Genomic DNA, 23,813 nt, shown 5'->3' with positions numbered 1-23,813 from the left:
TAGGAGAGTAGGAGAGTAGGAGAGTAGGAGAGTAGGAGTTGGCAGAGGCACCATTATTCAAAAGTCCGTCCGGTTGATACCACCATTAACCAATGTGTCTCAGGTATTACATTTGAATTTTTCGTCCAAAGTGTATCAAAAGTCGTAAAATACCCAGAAGCTTGAATTTAAACATTCAATTTCAGGAGCAAGAAATTTCGATCTACGGGCAATTTGTTAAAACACAAATTTAACTTCATAATCTGTTTTGTTTTGCATTTCGAATAGAAAAAAAGTAGTTAGAATCCATTGAGTAGGTACTGAACAAAAATCGGCTTATTATAATCCGTTATTAAGAAGTCACAATAAACAATGGCCTTAGTTACGAACAAAAACTACAAAAAAAAAATGAGTTTCCATTAACTTTTTTTCTTTGGAAAAACTAAGAAGTACTTATGGGTACCCTTTTTAATAAAAGACTGATATGTTTTTTTTTTGTCAATACTTAATAGCTAGTTCTTTTTTTTTTTTTGTAAAAAACAAAAGAAAAACACTTGATTTGTGTTGACCATAAGCCGCACGCAATAAAAATACCACAAAAAAAATTCTAGAGAGACACATTTAAAATCAAATAGAAAAAGAAAACAGGTAGCATTTATAGAACGGTAGATGGACGGTGACGGTATACATTAAGAACGTTGATATGGTAAATGGGACCTTCTCAGAGTAGACCTGCTACTGAATTACCCTTCAAATGAAAACTATCTTCACTGATTATTAAGAACAAGATTTTCTATTTGATGTTATCTTTTCAATAAATGAACCCGCTCTGTCGCACAAGCACTGCAATCATCAACGTCTATTTATTTATTTTTTATATGGAAAAAAATATAAAAGTTTTATTTGTGTTCTTTTTTTTATTTATTTAATTTAAATTTAGGATTAAGGACCTGAATTTATATGGTCAGTAAGTCTTGGGAAAGATTTGAAATGAAGTGACTTTTGATGTCCTCATGTTTATCACTTTTCAGAAGATTTAATATTTAAATTGGAAACTAAATGCGTTTTCGTGGAAGATTTTAAGAATTGTCTAAGTTATTCCGATGAAGTAATAATACTGATTCCGAAAGGCTATAAAGCATTCATTAGCTATACTTGAGTTCAGTTTTGTTCTTAGATCTATGATGGGATTTATAATAAAAGAAAAAGCAATCTGTTGATCAAATAGACCAAGAATCGACAGCCAATTTAAAGAGTGGATATATAATTTAATGCAAAACCAATTTTTAAACGGAAACATTTCCACAAGATCATTGGCAGCGTTCTTTTATAGCTGTTAGACTACTCATGAGTAGAAATCTTGTACTGCCAACTTCACATCCTATATACTCGAGCAGATAGATAATGCTGTGTTAATTGTAGTTTACGACCTCCAAAGGAACGCTACTATTAGTAGATTAGTAGATAACATACTTTAGCCGCGATTCTTTGACGGTGGTAAACTACTCATGAGTAGATGATTTGTAGATCTACTACAATAAGCACATGATCTTCAGCTCAGGTAGAATGTGTAGTTGGTAGTACTAGATTTTTACTAATGACCAGACTACACCCTCCAAAGAAACGCAGCAGATCATTATACTCATGAGTAGTTTACCACCTCCAATTGAACGCGGCTAATGAGAGCCACCCGGAAATAAATTAGCGTATAGCAACTGCTTCTGCCAGTAACCTTTATTAACAATGTATTGTAAGTTTATGTTTCTATTTTTCACCACCACCGATTTCCCAACTGTCAAAAAATTATGAATTCATATTTCATAAAATAACATAATTTTGTTTGTGTAAATCAATCAAAGCCCATGCAATTCTATATAAACATTGGTAATAGAAACAACCTCATGTTTTGCTTACCAAATGAAAAAATAACAAACCTCAATTCTTACAAATAGGATAGAAAACAATTTAGCTAAGTACCCAAAATTCAACAGCTCACAATATGAGTATTGATGTATAAAGTTCTGGTATCTGATACCTTTTACTTTAGTTTGAGCGAGACTTTAACCTTATCACCTTGTCTAATTTGAATCTAATAGTTTTACTGTGTCATTTCCTACAAATGGATTCTCAAAAACTTTTCAAATGCATCTACTACAGCGCCAAGTATTTGGCTTTAACTTCTATTACTATCGATTTCAAAACCAACCAAATTCGCAAACCAACCCGCTGGAGTACAATTATTTTCATCGCAATTCGAATTATTTTGCTCTACTCCATAATCTTCTTCCATAAACCCTTGATGGGAATACCAAAATTACTGGAACTTGGACATGTATTAAACTTTTTGCAACCAGTTAAACATAGTTCCCTTACTTTGGCTGCAGTTATTCTTTGTATAAATTGGACTTTGTGTGATGTACAAAATGCCACACATAGAATGCTCAAACAGTTCTTTAAAGTTCAGCAAGCTATTGTCAAAAAAATTGCCAATTCAAAGATATTAAATACAAAAAAGATCCAATACTTGGCTATTTCAAAGTTTTTGCTGTCATTTATTGACACTTTGCGTGATGCTAGAAGTGGATTTCCAGAGCTTCTTGCATTTGATTTAAAGTGTTTTGTATTTTATGCGGGTTGTTTTCTGTCATTGGGTGCTACTCTATTGGTGGAAATCTGTTTTATGGGATTTCTTGTGATTGAAGTTTATTACCAGCAAATGAATGCCCATCTAAGACGTTTAGCGGATAGATTAAAATTACTTGATAAACGTCAATGCAGCCGTCATGTACAAATGAAAGTTCTTTGTGAGGCCGCAGATGAACTTGACGACAGTGGAATAATTCTGTCGGATATTTACCGTGCCGCTCAGAGTTTCTTTTCAATATGTCAAAGCATTTTGTTCTATTCCATTTTTTACAATTTCTTTTACATTCTTGTCGAATTTAGGGAGAGATTTTATGAGAATAAAAATAAAGGAATTTTTAAATGGGAATGTTTAGTTGATGTTTTGCCAAATTTGGTAAATCTATTACTTTTTATATTTTGTGCTGATAAGACAGTACAAAGATCAAGAAGGATCAAATTGATCGAATTCGATGTTATATGCTCTGGGATGGACAGCCGATGGGATGAAAGTGTAAGTTTTAAATAAAATAAAATTTAATATATTAATTATAATTTAAATTTTAAATTTAAATTAAGTTTATTAAATAATTTTCATTTATCATTACTCGGAATAATTATTTTAGGTGGAAATGTTTTTAAGTCGACAAAATATAGAAGAATTACACGTGAAAGTATTTGGTCTTTTCGAGTTGAGCAAAGAGTTTGCGATGCTCTTGTTTTCGGGCGGAGTCACCTATTTGTTTTGTCTTATCCAATTGGACAACATGTAAAAGCATATAGAGTGTGTATTTGTATAGAATAGTGCAAAATATTACTGTTGACTAATTTATGAATATCAATGTATTGTAAAAATCTTATAAAAATGTTTAAATTATATATAATTTTTTTTTATCAACTCGTTGATAAATTTTTTTAAAATTGTGTTTTAATGTGTTGAATACCAAATTGTTTGTTGGAAAATTTTTGAAATCTTAATTTAAAAAAAAAACTATTCAAAACAAAGGTTCATACATTTTTGAAAAAAAAAAAAATTCTGAAAATTATATGTTATCTGAAATTAAATGGCATTGGGGATTAAAACAATTTAAAAATGTATTTTTTTTTATTTTAAAAAAACAATATTTAATTCTTTTTTATATTTCTTATAATATTATTTTGACGTTATAACGTCTTATAAATCGATGAACCATGGCAGCATCCACGAAAAAGTGACGCCATTTTCTCCCGTTTTACCTGAAATTTTTAGCAGTGCAACAACAATTTCAATTCAAAATAAACTATTGAAAATACAAAAATTTTCTATAGCTTATTTGAAAGACAATAAGAATAACCTTAAGTTGAATGCAAATGAAGGATGTTTAAAAAAATCATCATTTAATAGGGTAAATAGGGGTAAAACGAAATTGCAAAAAAATTACTATTTTCTAAAATAGTTCAATTTTTCTTAATCGATAGATAAATTTATTGTAAGACTGACAATGGTATTGAAAAAGTTTTAAAAAATTTCAAAACCAAGCTATAAATGGTTTTTTAAAACTAAAACATGAGTTAGACCTCTTTGACAAAGTAGTGATTATAGGTAGGGTCAACGGCGGATCCAGGGGGGCACGGGGGCACGTTGCAACTCTATTTTTTCATACGGAGCGGAGGGGTTGAAGTACACACTTAAAAAATTTGCACTTTTTTCGTTGTTTTTTTTTTAACATTAGTGTTTTTAAAATAGCGGAACACGCCACAACATTGCATAAACTATATATTATTGAACTGCTGGATATGTAGAACAAACTTGAATCTCAGAAGTTTGCCCAAGTTTGCACCCCGAAAATAAAGACCCCTTGAAAAAAACTCCTCAAAAGCGACCATTACTTATAGATTTTTAAAAATATTATTTTATTGAGAAAATTTCTCCAGGTATACCTTTAAAAATATGTAAAAATAGTGTTCCAAATTTCAAAAGAATCGGTGCAGTAGTTTTGAAGTTATGAGGGGCACCGACGCGGCGGCGGCGACTGTTGTCCAAAATGACTTATCTCGTTGCAAAAATCATAACTTTTGAACGGATTGAGGTAGCGGTACAGTTTTTTTTTTAATTTGAAGGAAATTTCCAGGGCTGTTACACCAATGAATTTCAAGAAAATTGTTTTACAGGGTGTTTAGGAATCATCGGCCGAAAACCGATTTTCTTAAAAAAAAATTATTTAAATTAAAATTGGTATGCCATTTTGTAGAAATCACTAATTCACATCTAAAAAAAGTTCAGATTACACTTTTCCATGATATTACGATTATAGAGAATGCCAAAAAAGTTGGTCCCGGAAGTCCGTCTGTCTGTCTGTCTGTATAAGGATCTACAGCCTAAACGGATGGACCGATTGACTTCAAATTTGGTATGTAGCATTTTTTGGAGACCCTCCAGAGGGGTTTTTGGAATTAATTTTTTTGGGCCAAAAATAACGGTACTTGTCATACACCAATTTCAGTAAAGCTGTAATTGCTCAAAAACGGCTCCAACGATTTTGTTTAAAAAATTCAAATGTAAGTTTGAAAATAAGGTCTATCTTCAAATGAAAAAAAATTTTTTGGAAAATCATTATTAACGGTACCTGCCATAGAACGGTTTTTTTTAAATCCGATATTCTCCGAAACGGCTTATTCGATTTCAACGAAACTTTTTTTGAAGAAGCACTTATATAACTCAAATATAAGCCAAAAATAAAATTTAAAAAAAAATAAATTTTGGATTTTTAAAAAAATTTTGAAATTTTTTTTTGAAAAATAAAATTTTCGAAAACGGGACATTGTATTTTTTTGAAATTTTGTTTTTAAATGTGGATTAGTGATTTCTACAAAATGGCATACCAATTTTAATTTAAACATTTTTTTTAAAGAAAATCTGTTCCTTCTGCCTTCATTTTTTTTCAAAGTACAAAATCTCGGCAGTGCGCAAGCATGCGCAGCTAAATATTTTTATTTTGGATCAACAATTGATTGGTACACATACCCTATTCGGCTTAATGCATGGAACCGAATGGATTTTTTACGGTACCTGCCATAAAACCGTTTTTTTTTCAAATCCGATATTCTCCGAAACGGCTTATTCGATTTCAACGAAACTTTTTGTGAAGAAGCACTTATATAACTCAAATATAAGCCAAAAATAAAATTTAAAAAAAAATAAATTTTGGATTTTTAAAAAAATTTTGAAATTTTTTTTTGAAAAATAAAATTTTCGAAAACGGGACATTGTATTTTTTTGAAATTTTGTTTTTAAATGCGGATTAGTGATTTCTACAAAATGGCATACCAATTTTAATTTAAACTTTTTTTTTAAAGAAAATCTGTTTTTGGGCGATGATTCCGAAACACCCTGTGAAATAATTTTATTGAAATTCATTGGTATAACAGCCCTAGAAATGTCCTTCAAATAAAAAAAAAATTGTACCGCTAACTCAATCCGTTCAAAAGTTATGATTTTTGCAACGAGATAAGTCATTTTGGACAACCGTCGGCGTTGAAAACATTAGTTGTGGGGATAACGATTTAAAGTTTTGAACTCTAGACTAAAAGACTAAAACGTTCGTAAGCAAAGTATTAAAATACTCATAACTTGGTCAATTTGGCTCCAAGAGACCTACAATTTGAGATATCTTGAGATATAAAACAATTTAACCCCTTGTAGCCCCATGTGACATTTCTGTAACAAACCGAAAAAGATCGCATGAAAGCTGTACAAACTATTTTTTTTGTTTGCTTTTGAAGCTTCTAATATAATCTTTAAGTATTGCTTTACCGAAATAGTACTTCAAATTTTTAATAAATAGCACCAATAGTTTTTAATTGACAGTTAATGTTGAAAGTTGGGCTTTTTTTGAAAATAAGCTAATTTGAGTAAAAACTACGAAATTCAGAAAAAAATAGTTTTTATTAGTAAACCCACGGGGTTTTGAAGGTTTTGAATGAACAACAACAACTTGTGTGTGTTACCACCAAGTTCATAGGCTGGAGTTATAGCTATTTTACGGGGACCACCAACCCGATCATCAGACTCCTTTCAGTGGTGCTAAGTCGCTTATGTTCAATTGATTTTGAAAATTGCCCGAGCTGGGCTTGAACTTACGGCCTAGCGGTTGGGAGGCCGACGCACTACGCTTCGCACCGCACCGCTGCCACTTGTTGGGGTTTTATTTTTGGATTTTAGGAATGTGCCTAAAAATTAATATTAGATAGTTTTTTGCTTGAATTTTTGCAATTTTATATAAAAATAAATTATTTAAACTTTTTTTTACTCCCTAAATATCGAAATAACTAAGTAAATAATGACTTTATTGAATATTTAAAAAATACGTGTTTTATTAAAGATAAAGGCCAATCGATTGACTTATTAATTTTAAAATTTACGACCTTGGGTTACAAGGGGTTAATGTAAATAAAATAAAACAAAACTGGGTTTCCCTGCAAAAAAGTATGATTCAGTTTTTTTTGTTATTCTTAGGAACTTTAATATTTATTAGAATGAAGTCCTTAGTATTTGACTAAAAACTACTAGGTCATTAAGTAATGGTATAAATATGTCCATTATATTGCAAAATTTTATACAAAATCAATTAAAAAACGTAAACATTTCTTTTTTCAAAATTTCATCTTTAAAACTTAATTTCTCAAAAACTATTTGATGAAACAACTTAAGTAAAAAAATAAAATAAAGAACAGATTACTAACTTTAATATAGCACAGGATTGTACGTGCATTTTCTGATTTTTTATATTTTTTCCTCCCATGTAATCGAGGGGTAAGTGGGTAAGCACTTAAGTGGCTTTTACTGTAATAAGAAAATGAAAATTTTTCCTTCCGAATAACTTTTTGGTCATTTGGTACCTATTTGATGTGGGAAATGTGCCTAAATATTTTTGGCCAGGTTTTAGACCAAAATACCACACTGTGGGTCGTTAAAATTCGCTGCTTGTTAGTCAGTCGTATGACACTCCACTTTATTTATAACTGTTATTACTGTTTTTTTTTCCAATCAGCACAATGTTTAAATATCTGGGGTCTATGATAAATAACGAAGGTACTTGTGATGACGATATCAATCATCGCGTAAGCGTAGGGTGGATGAAGTGGCGGGAAAATTCTGCCATCTTCTGTGATCGAAAAATGCCCCCTAAGCTGAAAGGAAGACTCTACACCGCAGTTGTGCGTCCAGCACTCACATACGGTTCACAATGTTGGACAATGTACAAAAAGTATGAGAGTAAGTTAACGGCAGCTGAGATGAAGATGCTTCGCATGACAGCAGGAGTAACAAAGCTTGATAGAATTAGAAGTACGAAGATCCGAGGAAGCCTTCATGTTAAAAATACCATCTCCCAAAAAATTGAACACGACCGACTCAGTTGGTATTGCCATGTTCAAAGGAGAGATCCTGAGAACCCCGTCAAAAAAGCAATATCATACAACGTTCCAACACGAAATAGAAAGAAAGGTAGGCCTAAAAACTCCTGGTACAAGCAAATGCAAAACCACCAGCATTCAGTTGGCCTTAGAAATGGAACAATACAAAACCGGGAGGCTTGCCGCCGATTTCTGAGGTCAACCCGGCGAACCCCACAGGCGGATCACTAGTGTGAAGCAGTTACGTGGGATAGTTATGATCCCCTCGACATCGAGATCATAACAGCGCCGAGAAAAAGGAAGAAGAAGAAGTTACTCTGTCTTATTGCCACAGATTTTACTTTAAGCCTAGTACACAGATCGAGTGAAATTTTAGATCCCATACAAATTATCGAAAAAATATAGCTATCCGAGCTTAAAATTTATTCATAAATTTTAGCGGGGTTTATGTAGCTCCACTGAAAAAATCACAACTTCCTTTCCAAACATACCATACATCGGTTATCTGTCACAATTTATTGCACGGAGAGTGAAGAAAAAGGAAGGAAAAAAAAGTCAGCTAAAATCATTGTATATATATTCTTATAGTACTCTCATGAAGTAGAATTTTCTGTTTTGCGTCGCCACCGCTGGGATCGCTAGTTTATTTTATGTTTGAACCTTATGCAGAAAATTGAAGTGCAGATCTACCAAAAGATGTCGCTAAGGTATTTTCATGGATTGATAGTACTATAGAAATATATATACAATGCTAAAATTATCTGAATTTAAATTTAAATTTCCTTCACCAACGGCTATTCTTAATTTTCTTCCCTACTGCCATCTACATACCAATTCAACAAAAACCAATCTGTCAAACGAACCATATTTTTGTTTCAAAGTGTACACTCTCACATCGTAATTAAACTCTACAAATGAACAAAACAAATCCAACAAGTAACCACAAACGTCAAATTTCTACGATATTATATACATTTTTTTTAACTTTTACGATCACGCACAGCTTATTGTCTTTCTTCCAAAAAGAGCTGAGTGGCAAATTTTTGTGTGTGCGAAGAAAGAAATATTCCATTTATTTCCTCGAAATATGGAAACTAAAAATTTTAAATAATCCTTAATAAATAAATATATACAATGTATATTTGATAAAACGTAGATTAGCTTAGTTGAAGTAGTTTAGTTATTAGCTGAAAAAAATCCATTCACAATAGAAACAAAAAAAAAATAAAGAAACGCGTTTCACCATAGTGCACCTATACACTATCATCAAATCTCTGCCACTGTCTTAAGAAGCACCTTTTTTAACAAGTCTCTTTTTGAAGATTGACCATTATTCAATTTATGCATATTCAAGGATGCCAGTACGAAAATATCGTCGCGAAACGAGCGAAATCAGCTGCTGTCTGAAATATATTATTTTTAGTTGCAATGTTTTGTTTTGGGTAATTTTTCTTCCTAACTCATATTCACTCAAATTGGTTTATTTATTTATTTTTTTTTCTAATTTAAGTCTGCAGGATTATGTGTCCTTGCAGTTGGCATTTGGGCATGGAATGAAAAAGATATGTTTAGCAATTTGACAAGGCTAACATTTATTGCCTTGGATCCAGCTTTTGTTTTGATTTGCCTCGGAACGGTGACATTCATAATTGGCTTTACGGGCAGTGTGGGTGCCCTTCGTGAAAATACCTGTCTTCTATCGATGGTAAGTATGAATTCTGTTGATTTTAATTTCTAATCACGTTTAAAGGTTTTAAATTTTGTTTCTATTTTTGTTGTTATTTGTGAATAATGAAGAAAATGGAAAGTTTAGTTGATTGGGAATTGGTTGTTTCTTGTTTCAATTGATCAAGTAAGAGTTTTGGTGGGTGGGTACTTTCACTATCACAAGTGAAAACAATTGAAGTTTTATTTAATCGAGTTGGCCAATTGTTGATTGTTTTGTCTATTAGTAAAAATGGTAATAAGTAGAAAACATACTTAAGTGGTTTTCACAATTATGGCAATACAAGAAGTTGGCTACGACGGTTTAAAAATGTAGATGACTGAGTCTTTAGATCAGATTTCATTGTGGCGTCTAGCACGATAGAATTCAATTCCGCAGGGGTTCAATTTACACGAACCATAATCTTTTTTTTATGAAAAATAAATGCGCAGTTAATGTAATAAAATTAAATAAATTTATTAAATCGAATAGTTGGTAACTTAGTTAGGTTTGGTTTTTTCTTTTTTGTTTCTTAGTTTAGCAATTGGATGGGTGAGTTTATTTGAACATTTTATTGATAAATATCGTTTAAGTTTTAGATAAAGCAAGGAAAAAAAAAATTTTCAAAATTAGGAAAAATATCCAAAAATGGTACCTATAAAAAGCTTTTTTTCAAAATTTAACTTTTTTTTAAAACAAATAATTTTTCCTTGGTTTATCTTAAATTTAAACTGTATTTATCAATAAAATGTTCAAATAAACTCAAAAGAATTTGATTTTTCTCATAAAAAAGTTCAAAGATGTAAGACATTTAGATCTGCAGATATGGTGTTTTATTTCATCTCAAAAGTTCAAACGCTAGCAACAGAAAAACTGTTCGATAAATGAATCTGTTACTTTGCAAATTAATTTCAAGTATTTTAAACTTCAATAATTAAGCCTCAGTTTAATCTTATCACCCATAGAAATAAAATAGCGGTAAATTTTCTAAAAAAAAACCCTAAAAATGCCTATTTTGATAGCTTTTCTAAATTAATCTCAAAAATGAGAAAACATTTTATTTAACAAAGCAAACTTAATTCCTTTGTAGAGAATTGAATGAAGTTTTTAATGTGTCCTTGAATATTCTGTACAGCAGGCATGTCAAACTCAATGGCTTTCGCGGGCCAAAATAACAGGGTATAAATTTCTATGGGCCGCAAAAAAAAGAAACAATTAGAATTTTTATGAAACAGATTTATTTTTATAAAAGAACAATTATGTAGTAATATTAATGTTTTCTGCCTGACACTTGGCATTTCTTTTCTGCTACCATCTTCTTTACTTGTGGGGAAAATTTATTAGAAGTTATTACTTTTAAAACACCCCAGGTTTAGATCTGTAATTCTGAATCTAACAGGTGACTTAATTCCATTCATTAGTGAAAACAGCTGCTCGCATCGAAAAGTGCTTCTAAATATACAAATTATTTCATATGCCAATTTTCGAGTGTTCTCCAATCTGATTGGTAGATACTTTTATAATAATTTTTATCAAAAAAACTAAACCGACTTCCATAGTTCAAAACTGGGTTTTATGGTTTTTCTCATAGTTTCCATAGCCATAACTGGACAAAATTTAAATGGAACCACACTGCAGGGCCCAGCTTTCCAATACAAAAAGAATTATCAAAATTGGTTAACTCAGTCCAAAGTTAAGAGGTAACAAGCATAAATAAAAATTATAGGCGAATTGAATACCTCCTCCTTTTTGGAAGTTGGTAAAAATTCAGGCATCCCAAATTCATCGATTTTAGATCTTAAAACGGAGTCACACTGGATTTCGATTACCTCCATTTGCAAATGATTTGGTACTAACTCTATATTTATAAATCCGTCTCAAAAAAGGGATTTAAAAAGCGAATTTTTTTCATTGGAATTCATTTCAGAAAAAGAAGCGACAATAAGTCGATTGCAGATCGAATTTTTGGATGTTTGGAATTCGACATAAATCATTTTTTACAAATAAATAAATTAAGAGCTTTTTCCCAAAAATTCACCTAGGTTGAAACAAACCGTGTGGGGCTTTTTCGCTGCTTTCCCATCTGCACTGGAGAAAAGATAAACAATTATTTTCTCCAATGCTAATTTCAGCAAAAAAAAGCTTTTTTTCAACATAAAAAATGTTTGCTTACCTTTTTACCAAACGGACAACATCGTTTTGAAATGGAGAAATTTGTGTTCATTATAGACATTTAAATTTTATTTTTTTAAACAGAAATTGAATGTAAAAAAATTGAAAATGCAAGTTGTACCTAAATTAAGCTTGGGCCGCACAAATATAGAATGTAGGCCGCATGCGGCCCGCGGGCCGCAAGTTTGACATGCCTGCTGTACAGTGATCAAAGTCAAAAGTATGGTTTTTGGGTTGATGACTGATTTTGCAGTCTAAACAAAAGTCGTAGAGCAGGCTTGTCAAACTCAATGGCATTCACGGGCCAATATAGCAGGATCTAAATTTCTATGGGCCGCAAAAAAAAAGATATTAGAATTTTTACAAAACAGATTTATTTTTATAAAAGAACAAGAACAATATGTAGTAATATTAATGTTTTCTGCCTGACACTTGGCATCTCTTTTCTGTACCATCTTCTCTACTTGTGATGAAAATTTTTTAGAAGTTATTACTTTTAAAACAGACCCAAGGCGTAGATCTGTTATTCTGGATTTAACAGGTGACTCATTTCGATTCATAAGTGAAAACTGCTGCTCGCATCGATGAAGTGCTTCCAAACATACAAATGATTTCATATGCCATTTTTCGAGTGTTCTCAAATCTGCTTGTTAGATACTTGTAAAATTCAGGTATCCCAGCATCATCGAATTTATATCTTTAAACGGAGCCACACTGGATTTCGATTAGCTCCATTTGCAAATGATTACGTACTGATTCTATATTTATAAACCCGTCTCAAAAAGAGATTAAAAAAGGATGGATTTTTCGGGACAAAGTAGCGAAAATATTTGCATTGGTGTTCATTTAAGAAAAAAGTAGCGACTGCAAGTCGACTGGAAATCTAATTTTCGGTTGCTTGGAAGTCGACTTAAATATTTTGTACAAATAAACAAATTCAGAGCTTATTCCCGAAAATTCACTTAGGATGAAACAAATCGTATGGAACTTTTTCACTGCTTTCCTATTGGTCAAACTGCACTCCAATACTAAATACAGCAAAAAAAAGCTTGTTTTCAATACAAAAAATGTTTGTTTACCTTTTCACCCATCAAGAACTCATATAAGCTGGAAATTCTCCATTGCGACATAAATAGCAAAAAGTTAAAATCTCTGCAGTTAACATCGTGTTGAAATGGAGAAATTCAAAACAATTTTATTGGATTCCCCGGTTTGTTCGTGTTCATTAGAGACATTTAAATTTTATTTTATATCTAAAATTAAATGTAAAAATTGAAAATGCAAGTTGTACCTAAATTAAGCTTGGGCCGCACAAATATACGATGTGGGCCGCATGCGGCCCGCGGGCCGCAAGTTTGACATGCCTGTCGTAGAGGTTTGAAACAAAATGAATCTTAAAGCCGCATAAATAGCCCACTTAAAGTTAAACAAAAAAAATTGGAAAATTTTGGTTTTTGAACAGTTCCAACGATTTAGCTATTTTACCGTTAAAAAGAAAATATTTTAACATTTAATCCTAAAACTAGAAAAATAGAGCTTTCACATGCTTTTTATTTTGTCATGATGCGATAATTTTTAGTGAGATACCGTCTTTCGAAAATAACAAAAAAAAAAAAAATCACGATTTTTGTTTTGTTCCCTTAATTTTTTGGGCTAGTGTATTTAAAAATAAATTGCATCCCAATTATTTGTATTAAATAAAACTGGATGTGGAGGAATTTTTCTAACTTTAAAATGCATTTATCTCAAAACGACGATTTTAGACTTATGTTGTTAATGTCAAACTCCATAAATATATTTTCCGTATTTTAATATTAAGCGGTTTATGAATTACAGGTAAAAGAAAAATGACATAAGTGATTTGTAATGGGAAGCCAAACTTTCAAAACGCTCTCCTAAAAAGTTGTAAAAACTGACTCATGTTGGTTTTTCCTTGTTGCCACAGAATTGTCCATGTATGGAGGTACTCTCACTTGTGTGTATTGTCCTTCATCGAGATTGTTAAACCTAGATAATGTAATGGAGCTTAATGAAACTTTGGTGAAGTAGCTTAATGAAATAATTTATCTTTTTGAGGAATATATACCGCTTCGCTGTCTAAACTAAAGAATTCAAAACAAAAGCGTAAATGCAACCGTTTAAAACATAGTGAGTCAGATAATCGTTTTATACATGCAATACATTTATACTATGTATTGCTTCGTTCAAATTGCATACATACATGTGGCTCAAATAGATTATCATCCAAGTTTGTCAATGAGCACGTTCAGGAAATATTAGGGACTAGATATTTAGGCAAAGTCAATTTCTGAACGGAAATTTGAGTAAATTGGGTAAATTAGTTTAAAAATGTGTGTCAAATTTCGAAATTCATTTGAGAATTTCACAGATTGCATAGGGCAGACATCAAATTTTATTTTACTTTAATAAATAAATAATATAAATTATAACCGCTAATGCAGAAAAAGAAGTGTAGTGAATAAACATTACCACGTCATGCTGAAAAAAAAATTACCTAAATTTTTAGGGAAAATTTTCTTGCCTAACTTTCCAGTCAGCTTTCCAATAAAATTACTTAAATTGGAATTTGACATTTGACCAATCAGAGACCGAGAAATTACCTAAATATTTAGTCACTAACGTTTCTGAACCTGTCCAGTTTTTTTTTTCAAACCTAAGCCCACCTAAACAGGGAATAGCCGTAGAACAGAATATTTGCGTTATAATTTTCGTACTGAATTATGGAGCTATTCTGCTCGAATGAAATTTACTGGAAGACAGACGGAAGCATCTCAGATGTTAATAATATAATTTTTACCAAATATCAGGTGATCCAGAATCTGATATAAAATCCTAGTCCGATATCGGTTTTATTAAAATGGATACTTAAAAGTTAAGGCCGATTTCTTCACAAAAGTACTAGTCCAGCTTAGTAACCGGTCTCTAGCTACATTTTTACTACATTGCTACAGGAAAAATTTGATCATGGTTTATAGGCAAGTTGGAGTTAGTTGTCCAGCATTTTCGGACCTCGAGAAATGCTAATGCTTGGTTGTCACTTTTGTAAAGATCGGACAAAGTCGAAATACTTTTTTGGTACTTGTTCTTCATAAAGTGTTCTTTTGTCCATTCTTTCCGTTTCGACATTGCATTTCTCACTTCAGTTGTGTTTATAGTAAATTGAAAAAAAAAAAAAAAAAAAATTAATTCAATTAAATCAAAATCGACAAAAATGCACTTGTCGCTTACTACCGATTTGGATACTAACGATTGGCATAATAACCAGGTTCCAGCTGATTTTGAGGAGCTAGCTACCGAGTCCTAACTAGTACTCAGTCCTAATTTGTAAGTTCTAGGCCTCTAGGGCTTAGTACCTAAGAAATAAGTTGATACCGATTTGAGTACAAGCTTTAGGACTAGGACCGGTATTTGCGCTAGGACTCTGTGAAGAAATCGGCCGTTAGAGTTTAATAAGCTTTTACGCGTTTACCTATATTTTTGCCACTTATTCAGAAAAGTTGACTTGTTTTGTGAATTCATTTAAAATTGCATTACAATAGTAATGTAATACTTGTTGTCAGTTTTATGGTAAAAAATGTTTATTAATTGCCAATAAGTCTTTTTTCCATAAATAGCTACATATTTTTAATATTAATGAATGTGGAACTTGATTTGTAATAATTTAACCATTTTATTTTTCTTACAGTATGCCATATTTTTGTCAGTCTTACTTATTTTGGAAATTGGTCTTGGAACACTGGTTTTCATTCTGAAAGACAAAGGCTGGGTTGGTTTCGAACAAATATTTAAATAAGACTTCTCATTAAATTTTTTTTTTTTTCCTTTTTTTTATTCAGATCAAAGACCAAGCCACCGAAGGTTTGCGTGCATTTATCATTCACTATCGCGAAGATCCAGATCAGCAAAATCTTATCGATTGGATTCAGGAAGACTGGCTTCAATGTTGTGGCATTGAAGGTCCCAAAGATTGGGATAGTAATAATTATTTCAATTGCTCATCGGGAGCAGTTGGTAGTCGTGAGGCTTGCGGTGTTCCATTCTCATGCTGCAAACGTCGTCCTCATGAGCTTATAAAAAACAAACAGTGTGGCTATGATGTCCGGAAAGAGGGCTATGTAAGTTATCTAAAATTTTGTGTTTACTTTCAAAAAAACAAAGAACAACAAATATTGTAATTTTTTTATATAACAAAAATTACAATCTTAATTAATCAAAAACACTTACACACTAAAATTTTAAAATCTAAAGCAGCCCGCAGAACGTTATATATATGAACGGGGCTGCTTACGTGCTGGTGAGGATTGGTTGGAGGGGCATTTAATCGCTGTAGCTGGATTCTGCATATGCGTGATGGTGTTACAGGTCATGTGTTTAGTTGTTGCTAGAAATGCTTTTTTTTTAGTTTTGTTTTGTTTTGTTTTAAGTTTAATGCTTTATTTTATGCTTAAGTATTAAATTTGTAGAATGTATTTATATTAGAGCATGTTTTTTGTTTATTTCATATTTTTGTATTTTTTCTTTTATCATTTTATTATTTTTTGTTTCGTTTTCATTTTTTTTTTCTTAGAGCATCGAAATATCCAAAATAATTTACGAAAAAGGCTGTGTTCAAGCAGGAGAGGAGTGGGTTGAGCGCAATCTACTCACTATTTCAACAATTTCCATATTTATGATTTTCATGGAGGTATTATGAATTTTTATCTTATATATAAAAGAGAGTTTATTAAGTGTGTGTGATCGGTAAACTTGCGTTTAACTGGTTTTTTGTTTGAAAGGTATTGATAAGTAGATGGTTAACGTTAACGTAGAATAGATTCATGTTAAATTGTTGAAAACGTCAATCGTTTGGAATATATTTTCTACGTTTTCGATATATGTTTGTATTGCTTCACCGAAGACGAAAATCGTATAATCGTACACGCAATAACTTTGACGTTTGGACGATAGCTAATGTCGTTTTCGATTGGTCATCTGGAATGCTTCTGGATGCTTTTGAAAGTGTTTTATTGGCATTGTCAGTTTGAATATTCACATGAACCAAAAATGCGAAAAACGAAATCACGAACATAAAAATTGTATTTAAAATTTGTGGGGTTATGATTATTTGTAGGTTACACACATTCCAAATGATCAAATTGCACAAACGACAGTGAAAAAAGGTTTCTACTTCGAGAACTAGTGAGTGTTTCTAAGTTACTTCAAAAAGAATTAAAAAAGTATGGAAATGCAATATCAAACAAAACATGGGATTTGTCATTATGAAATGTATTTTTTGGTTCCATTCGACTTGCTCCCATAATATAAGTTTGAATTGAAGTAATTAAGCTAAATATCAAGAAAAATATAATTAAAAGCAGAATTCGGCCGTACTTTTTTAATGTAACGTAACAGTCCCAATATCTAAAAAGTTTTTTGGGTAAAAATTTATTCACTATAAAAAATATTTTTCTTATTTGTTTCGAGAGTTTTAGGTGTGGTATATAAATCAAATAATAAACAAGTTAATACTTCAAAGATGTCGTTGTTAATGCTGAAAACATTTTGTAACATAACAGTCTTTTTTCCATAAAGGTATGCAAAAAATTAGTTTAGATTCCTTTAAGGTTATTTTTCATCGCGGAAAATTTTGTTTGTGCAAAATTTCGTATATTTTACATCTGAACAATCAAATTTATCTGTTTAATGATAACTTTAAGCATTTCAAAAGTGTATTTACCATTTTGATAATTGTATAAGCATTTTCGGACACCGGATTGTTCAAAAAATTGTCTTTCTATAATAAATTCACAAATTTCAGGTTACTACTATGTATTTCAGAGAAGAATCGAATTTTGAAGAGATTTTAAACAAACTTGGAAGGAAAATAATTTTGTTTTTGTATAAGATAGTAAAATTCACATGGAAGCATAACTTCCTGATGAGATCATAAGATTTTTTTCTAAAATCACGATCTTTGATATTTTTTTTGAAGCTTCTCGATAATATATCGTAATTATAGTGTTTTTGATTTCGATGGAATAAAAACAAATGAAAAAAAAAAAAAAAATGTATCAAAGCCACAAAAAAATAGCTTTGTTCGTTACTTCAATATGTATACTATTTTGTTGAAATTTCTTGAAGCTTTATTGGAAGAAGGCCATAATTTTTATTTAATATTTTAAAATGAACAAGTTGAGTCATTTTCAATGCTTAATTAAGCTCCTTACATGATCTAAGATCGCACATGTAACGTAACAGTCTTTTTATGTAACGTAACAGTCCGAACATTTTTCCACTCAAAAGGTTTTAAAAACACATTTTTTGCTGTAATACAAATTTTGATAAATAGTTCCATTCTTAATCTCAAAAATGATGTATCATACGTTTAAAACAGTTTACTAGAAGAGCAGAATTTTTCTATAAAGTAGGGTAACCTCAAAATCTACTTCCAAAATTATGTAACGTAACAGTCTATGTAAAAACTGTTTTAACGGCTAAGTTACAAGGATCACCATTCACCATCTTTTTATTTCAATCAGAACTGTTGATTAGAAATCAAACTTTCAGCTTAAAGAGTATGGTTTGGGCAAGACAAAGAACTTTCTTATACAATTTGAAAAATCCATCAAACAACAACAATAAAAATTATTTACTGACATTTTCATCTTCCACTTAAAATCACTCCACCTCAGTGATCAAGCAACTCGAAAAGTTTTTTCCCATTACCACCAACACATTTATCACAAGAATTCCGCGTTGTCGAAATGCTAGAAAAATCTCTTTACCCAAAACTTGCTATGTCCCAGTTCTGGCATTCAAATCACCCAAAATACAAGTCACTATTCTTTTTATTAACATCTGCCATAACTTTCCTTAATTCAGTAAAATCAGATAACAAACCCGTGCAGTTTAGTTAGGTACCTTGGAATAAAAACTACACTTTTACTATCAAATAAATCTAAAGTATAATATTACCATTTAAATTAACAAAATTTAATTGGATTAGATATAATAGATTTTTTGCAACCAATAATACATCCACCTTTTATTGATCAATCTTTCGTAAAACTAAAATCAAAGTAGGATTGATTGTAATACCCTCGGAATTTTACAATCATATAATGAAAACCTATAATGAAGAAGTAATAAGTTTCTATACCATTCAAAACCATTATAGGCCATACTAACAAGTGATTCGTGTTAGTATTCCCATCCCCTTAGCACTGCAGAGCTTTTCAGGCCCCAAAAAACAGTGACTTCATGCAACTTATATCCCATCTTTGATTTATGGGTATAGTTAGAACGATTGTGTACCACATCCAGTTATGTTTTTGCTGCTAGAAAAGGTGATATTGAATAGTGCTATACAGCCAAAACATAAAAAGTAACAGCTACCGCTCAGTAAAAATATATGCTATTTTTTGTTCTCATTTTCTTTTCTTCATAAATTAATTTCGGTAATTTGAACCTTGAAAACTTTTTAAGTAAAGATGTTTTTTTTTTATGAATGTTATTTTTTGAATAAGTAAAAAATTACTTTTTTGGAAACTATATGAGTCTTTAAATTAAATAAAAGATAAAGAATTTTCTTATACTCATATATTATATGTTGTAAACGTTTTCGGGAATTCTTCCCATCTTCAGGTTCAAGCAAATAATAAATTTTAAATTTACATAAAAATCAATTTCTCAAATCTCTTAAATTTAAAAAATTAAAGTAATTTTTTAAAAAATATCAAATAAGAATGTATGAATTTTAATTTGGTTTTAATATAAAATAAGATAAATGAATAAATGCGTTTTAGAATTTTGTCTCAAATATGTCTTTAGTTGTAAAGGGTTTCAAAAATGCATGTAAGGAAGATCGTTCAAATAATTTGTTTTTATTCATATTATTTGTACGATGAATATATATTTCTTCGTATGCATTTAATAATTTTGGGTTATTTATTTGTTTTAATAACCGAAAACCTGCTAGGTTATGATTATTGCTAATCATGTGATCAGCTGGTGTTGACTGGTCAACTGTTTTAGAGTGGATAGATTTGTAATGTTCTGACCATCTTATTTTAGCCGTTCTTCTCGTTTGACCAATGTAAACTTATTACAATCTTGACAAATAACGGAATAAATTCCAGATTTGTCAAGAGTGTCAGTCTTGTCTTTTACAGTGCCAATCAAAGTTTTTACTTTATTACCTTTACAACTAAAGACATATTTGAGACAAAATTCTAAAACGCATTTATTCATTTATCTTATTTTATATTAAAACCAAATTAAAATTCATACATTCTTATTTGATATTTTTTAAAAAATTACTTTAATTTTTTAAATTTAAGAGATTTGAGAAATTGATTTTTATGTAAATTTAAAATTTATTATTTGCTTGAACCTGAAGATGGGAAGAATTCCCGAAAACGTTTACAACATATAATATATGAGTATAAGAAAATTCTTTATCTTTTATTTAATTGAATGTTATTTTATTTATTTTAGTTTTATTTTTAAATTATTTTTCTTATGTATTTCATTTCGTAATTCATAAATCAAATTTATCAGTTATTTTAACTATACTTCTTCTTTCTTTTCCTATAAACAGATATTGGGAATATGTTTTGCACAAAACCTTAGAGCAGATATCTATGCGCAGAAATCAAAATGGCACTGACACTTGCCCGCCCCCTCTGCTATATAAAATTGTCGTAAGTTTTCTAATAAAACTACAAAAATCCAACAACGCCAATTGACGACTAATAACTTATATGTACCAAGCAGCAGCAGCAAAAACAAAAAATACTTTTCCTATAAAATAAGTGCAACATATTGAATGGATTCTCCACCGCATAACATATCACACACGCATCCTAACAAAAACAAAGAGAGATAATACCACATTGAAAAAAAATAGAGGGGGCGTTAACTTAACTCAAATAATATAAAACTAAAAAACAAAATCTATTTTTTTAAATTTTTTTGCATACAACCCCATAGTTAAAAACTCTCTGCTACTTAAAACTCTTGTACTCAACAATACTGTGATCTGTTTTATATTCCTCAACAAAAAAAAAATACTTAAAATAACATGCATACTTATATAAATTTTTCAATATTGCAAATTTTTAAATCGCAAATAATATTCCTGAATTTATTTTTCAGTTTCTTGTTTGTTTTTATTTTTTCGAATAAAGTTTTTTATCTTTTTTTAAAATAGATTTCCCATGCGCGCTTGATTAATATTTTTTAAAAAATACTACATTCATAATAATTAATAAATAAAAATACCTAAACTCAATATTTTATGTGTTCAATGAGAAAATAATTTGCACAAAATGGAAACGAAAATACTAACTATTGGTACAATCAAACATAAATATATAGCAAATAGATAAGAATTTAGAGATTGTGATGTTCAAATCGAATCGGGGGGCGGTTCCATATTAAATAATAACAAAAAAAAAATCAAACTTAATTTGTTTTTTAAGTCATTCTTCTGCCCTCACTCTTGGACAGAAGGATCTATTTTTTAAAAAACCTAGAAAGACTTAATCCCCTAGAACTTTAAGAATGTCTCCACTGGATATTCAGTGAGACATACAAAAAATATATAACAATAAAAGTTAATACTCGAATTAATAATTATTAATTAATAAATAAATAATTACTCGAATTATGTAAGATATTTTGAGAAAGTCATTCGAATTATAAATAAATTTAAAAAAAATACATTTTGTGTTAAAATTAAGTAAAGAATAAAAAAAATACTTAATAAATAATAAATATTATTGCCAATCTTTAAAATCTTTTACGCGCTAAACAATATTGTTGTTAAAAGACTTGAAACTTTTCGCTGATTCTATTGATAAATCGAAAACAAATAATAAATAAATAAAAATGGCAATTTTAAATTAAAATATAAAAATAATAAATTTAAATAATAAAAAAAAAAAACAATTTATATATATAAAATTTAAATTTAAAAAAAGTCTTCATTTTTTGTGTATGGCAATTCATTCCATTTCTATTGTGATGTTTTAATATGCAAATAAATTACTATATATAAAATATTTATATACATATGTATATAATGTATGTATTTAATAAAAAAAAAATATCTATTGTATTAATTATGCAAATAATGTTTATATAAAATATGCATACAAAAAAATAATAATAATAATAAACAATAAAACCTTGCCAATTTCAAGTTAGAATTCTTTTTTTACTAAAAAAATAATGTTTTTTTTCAGGGAATTACTGCTATTCGAATGATTTAATTGTATCACAATAATTACATGTCTTGGTTTAAGTAAAATGTGAAGTTCCAGAAGTATAATTTTCCATTTGGAAAGAAATACTGTTTTTTTTTTTGCACTACACCCTTATTTACAGGATCCAACTCAGGTCATTTTTTACCATCCTCTAACTTCTATACTAAAAACGTCAGAGATTTGAAACACGTAACATTTGTTGAGCTAGTCCACAGCAATCACTTCATTCATTTTTAGTTTCTTAGCATCAGTTAGTGTTTCCTGAAATATAGGTCTTCAAAAATCACAAAAACCGTAACTGACTCACTGAAAGATCATCAAAATTATGGAGCACTTCCCATTGTCGTAAAAACTTGAAATTGCACAGTGATAGGTTTTGCGCTACAAAAGAAAAAAGAAAAAATCGAAAATTATAAATTTTCCATTCAGGGGACGTGGTATTCGATATAAAAGTGTACCAAGTTCTCAAAGATTTGGTTTTAAATTTGTATCAATTTTTTTTAAGTTACCAATTTTTATAGTTGTTTGAAAACTTGCCAAGTAAACAATCAAAAATTAATTGATACAAATTTAAAACGTTAGAACTTGGGACAACTTTTATATCTCTTTCAACATAGGAGAACTTGGCTGTTTTTTAACAACAAGGTATATTTTTGTTGTGATTATTAATAAATATGAAAAGTTCTTCCGTTCTTTAATAAATTGAAAGTCATAGATATCAACACTTAATAATTATAAACCATTATAATTAACAACGCAACTGAAAATTCCAAACTGGTATTGGGTGTGCGGAACGGATTGAAATCACTTTATTTCTGTTCGTGAAATTGGTGTCTTTGTCAATAAATCTGCAATGTTTGGACTTAATATTAAAAAAGGGTATACTTTTATTGTTTTGTAATGCTTATTTGTTGTTAATTAAGTACAAAATTATAAAATAAACACGTAACTTTAAAATTGGAAAATTATTCGACGAGAACAGGAGTTGTAGCAATAAAGCGGCCTTAACCACTCGGCTACCATTTCAAGATTTTGCCCGTCGTTTGCAGTTTGTTTTTTTATCTATTCCTTCAAATTCTGCTTCATTTTCTATCAAAATTAACAGTTTAAAATTTTGAAGTTTTCGAAATCAATCGAAATGTAGAACATGCAATTTCATTTCACGTGAAATTGAAAAGTGATTTCAATTTGCTTTCGATTGAATTGCGGAATATGGGCGAGTATATTAATTTGTTTCATTGTTTCTAATATTAACTATTGTGCTGTCTTAGAATATCCAAAAAAAAAAGAGGCACGGGTGTGACTTTCTAACGTCACCCACGTTACATCTTATTTGAAGGTATTCTCACTCAGACAGCACAATAGTTAAAATACTTTTAATTAGAAAAAATGAAACAAATATACTCAGCCCTATCGGCAATAGAGTTTCCCAGGAAAATGTTGTCTTGACCGAAAAATCGGTATTGGCAATAATTTTTTAATTGAAAAACTTCCTAGGAGAGATTTCCCCTATAAAAATACTTATCGGCAATGAAGTTTCTCCCCCGAAGTATTTTTGTTTTGATAGGGAATAGGTCTTTTGGAGCAAAAATGTAAGTTTTTTTTAATCAAGTGTAAGAAAACGTTAAAATAAAGCATAGAACTGGAGGAGTCCCATTCCAAGAGTATAAATT

The 23,813-nt window shown here is 30.1% G+C and overlaps 2 protein-coding genes across 4 annotated transcripts; both read left to right on the top strand.

Moving 5' to 3' along the window:
* The first annotated feature begins 2,083 nt into the window (after positions 1-2,083).
* LOC129916646 (gustatory receptor for bitter taste 93a-like) lies at positions 2,084-3,436 on the top strand. Its single transcript, XM_055996733.1, has 2 exons — positions 2,084-3,115; positions 3,228-3,436. Exons 1-2 carry the CDS (start codon positions 2,099-2,101, stop codon positions 3,372-3,374), a joined length of 1,164 nt encoding a protein of 387 aa, XP_055852708.1. The 5' UTR covers positions 2,084-2,098; the 3' UTR covers positions 3,375-3,436.
* Positions 3,437-8,992: 5,556 nt separating this feature from the next.
* LOC129914375 (tetraspanin-5) lies at positions 8,993-20,750 on the top strand. Of its 3 annotated transcripts, none has more exons than XM_055993592.1 (7): positions 8,993-9,437; positions 9,506-9,700; positions 15,579-15,659; positions 15,730-16,008; positions 16,145-16,255; positions 20,472-20,574; positions 20,648-20,750. In XM_055993592.1, the coding sequence occupies exons 1-6, from the start codon at positions 9,351-9,353 to the stop codon at positions 20,538-20,540; spliced, it is 822 nt and encodes a 273-aa protein (XP_055849567.1). In that variant the 5' UTR covers positions 8,993-9,350; the 3' UTR covers positions 20,541-20,574; positions 20,648-20,750. The 3 variants fall into 3 exon arrangements, with proteins under 3 accessions (XP_055849567.1, XP_055849566.1, XP_055849565.1); XM_055993591.1 differs by having other exon boundaries at positions 16,142-16,255; XM_055993590.1 differs by lacking the exon at positions 16,145-16,255 and adding an exon at positions 16,461-16,577 and having other exon boundaries at positions 8,996-9,437.
* Positions 20,751-23,813: the final 3,063 nt, after the last annotated feature.

The sequence above is a fragment of the Episyrphus balteatus genome, chromosome 3 (genome assembly GCF_945859705.1).
Source record: "Episyrphus balteatus chromosome 3, idEpiBalt1.1, whole genome shotgun sequence".
NCBI classification, from domain to species: domain Eukaryota; kingdom Metazoa; phylum Arthropoda; class Insecta; order Diptera; family Syrphidae; genus Episyrphus; species Episyrphus balteatus.
The sequence above is the reverse complement of the archived record's forward strand: the minus strand, read 5'-3'. Positions and strand labels throughout refer to the sequence as shown.

Bases quoted from the DNA above. Each gene is read 5' to 3' on its own strand.
- LOC129916646 (XM_055996733.1), top strand. From the start codon at position 2,099: ATGGATTCTCAAAAACTTTTCAAATGCATCTACTACAGCGCCAAGTAT. The intron at 3,116-3,227 runs GTAAGTTTTAAA...TAATTATTTTAG, and splicing joins ACAGCCGATGGGATGAAAGT to GTGGAAATGTTTTTAAGTCG.
- LOC129914375 (XM_055993590.1), top strand. From the start codon at position 9,351: ATGCCAGTACGAAAATATCGTCGCGAAACGAGCGAAATCAGCTGCTGT. The intron at 9,438-9,505 runs GTAATTTTTCTT...TTCTAATTTAAG, and splicing joins GTTGCAATGTTTTGTTTTGG to TCTGCAGGATTATGTGTCCT. The intron at 15,660-15,729 runs GTTGGTTTCGAA...TTTTTTATTCAG, and splicing joins TTCTGAAAGACAAAGGCTGG to ATCAAAGACCAAGCCACCGA.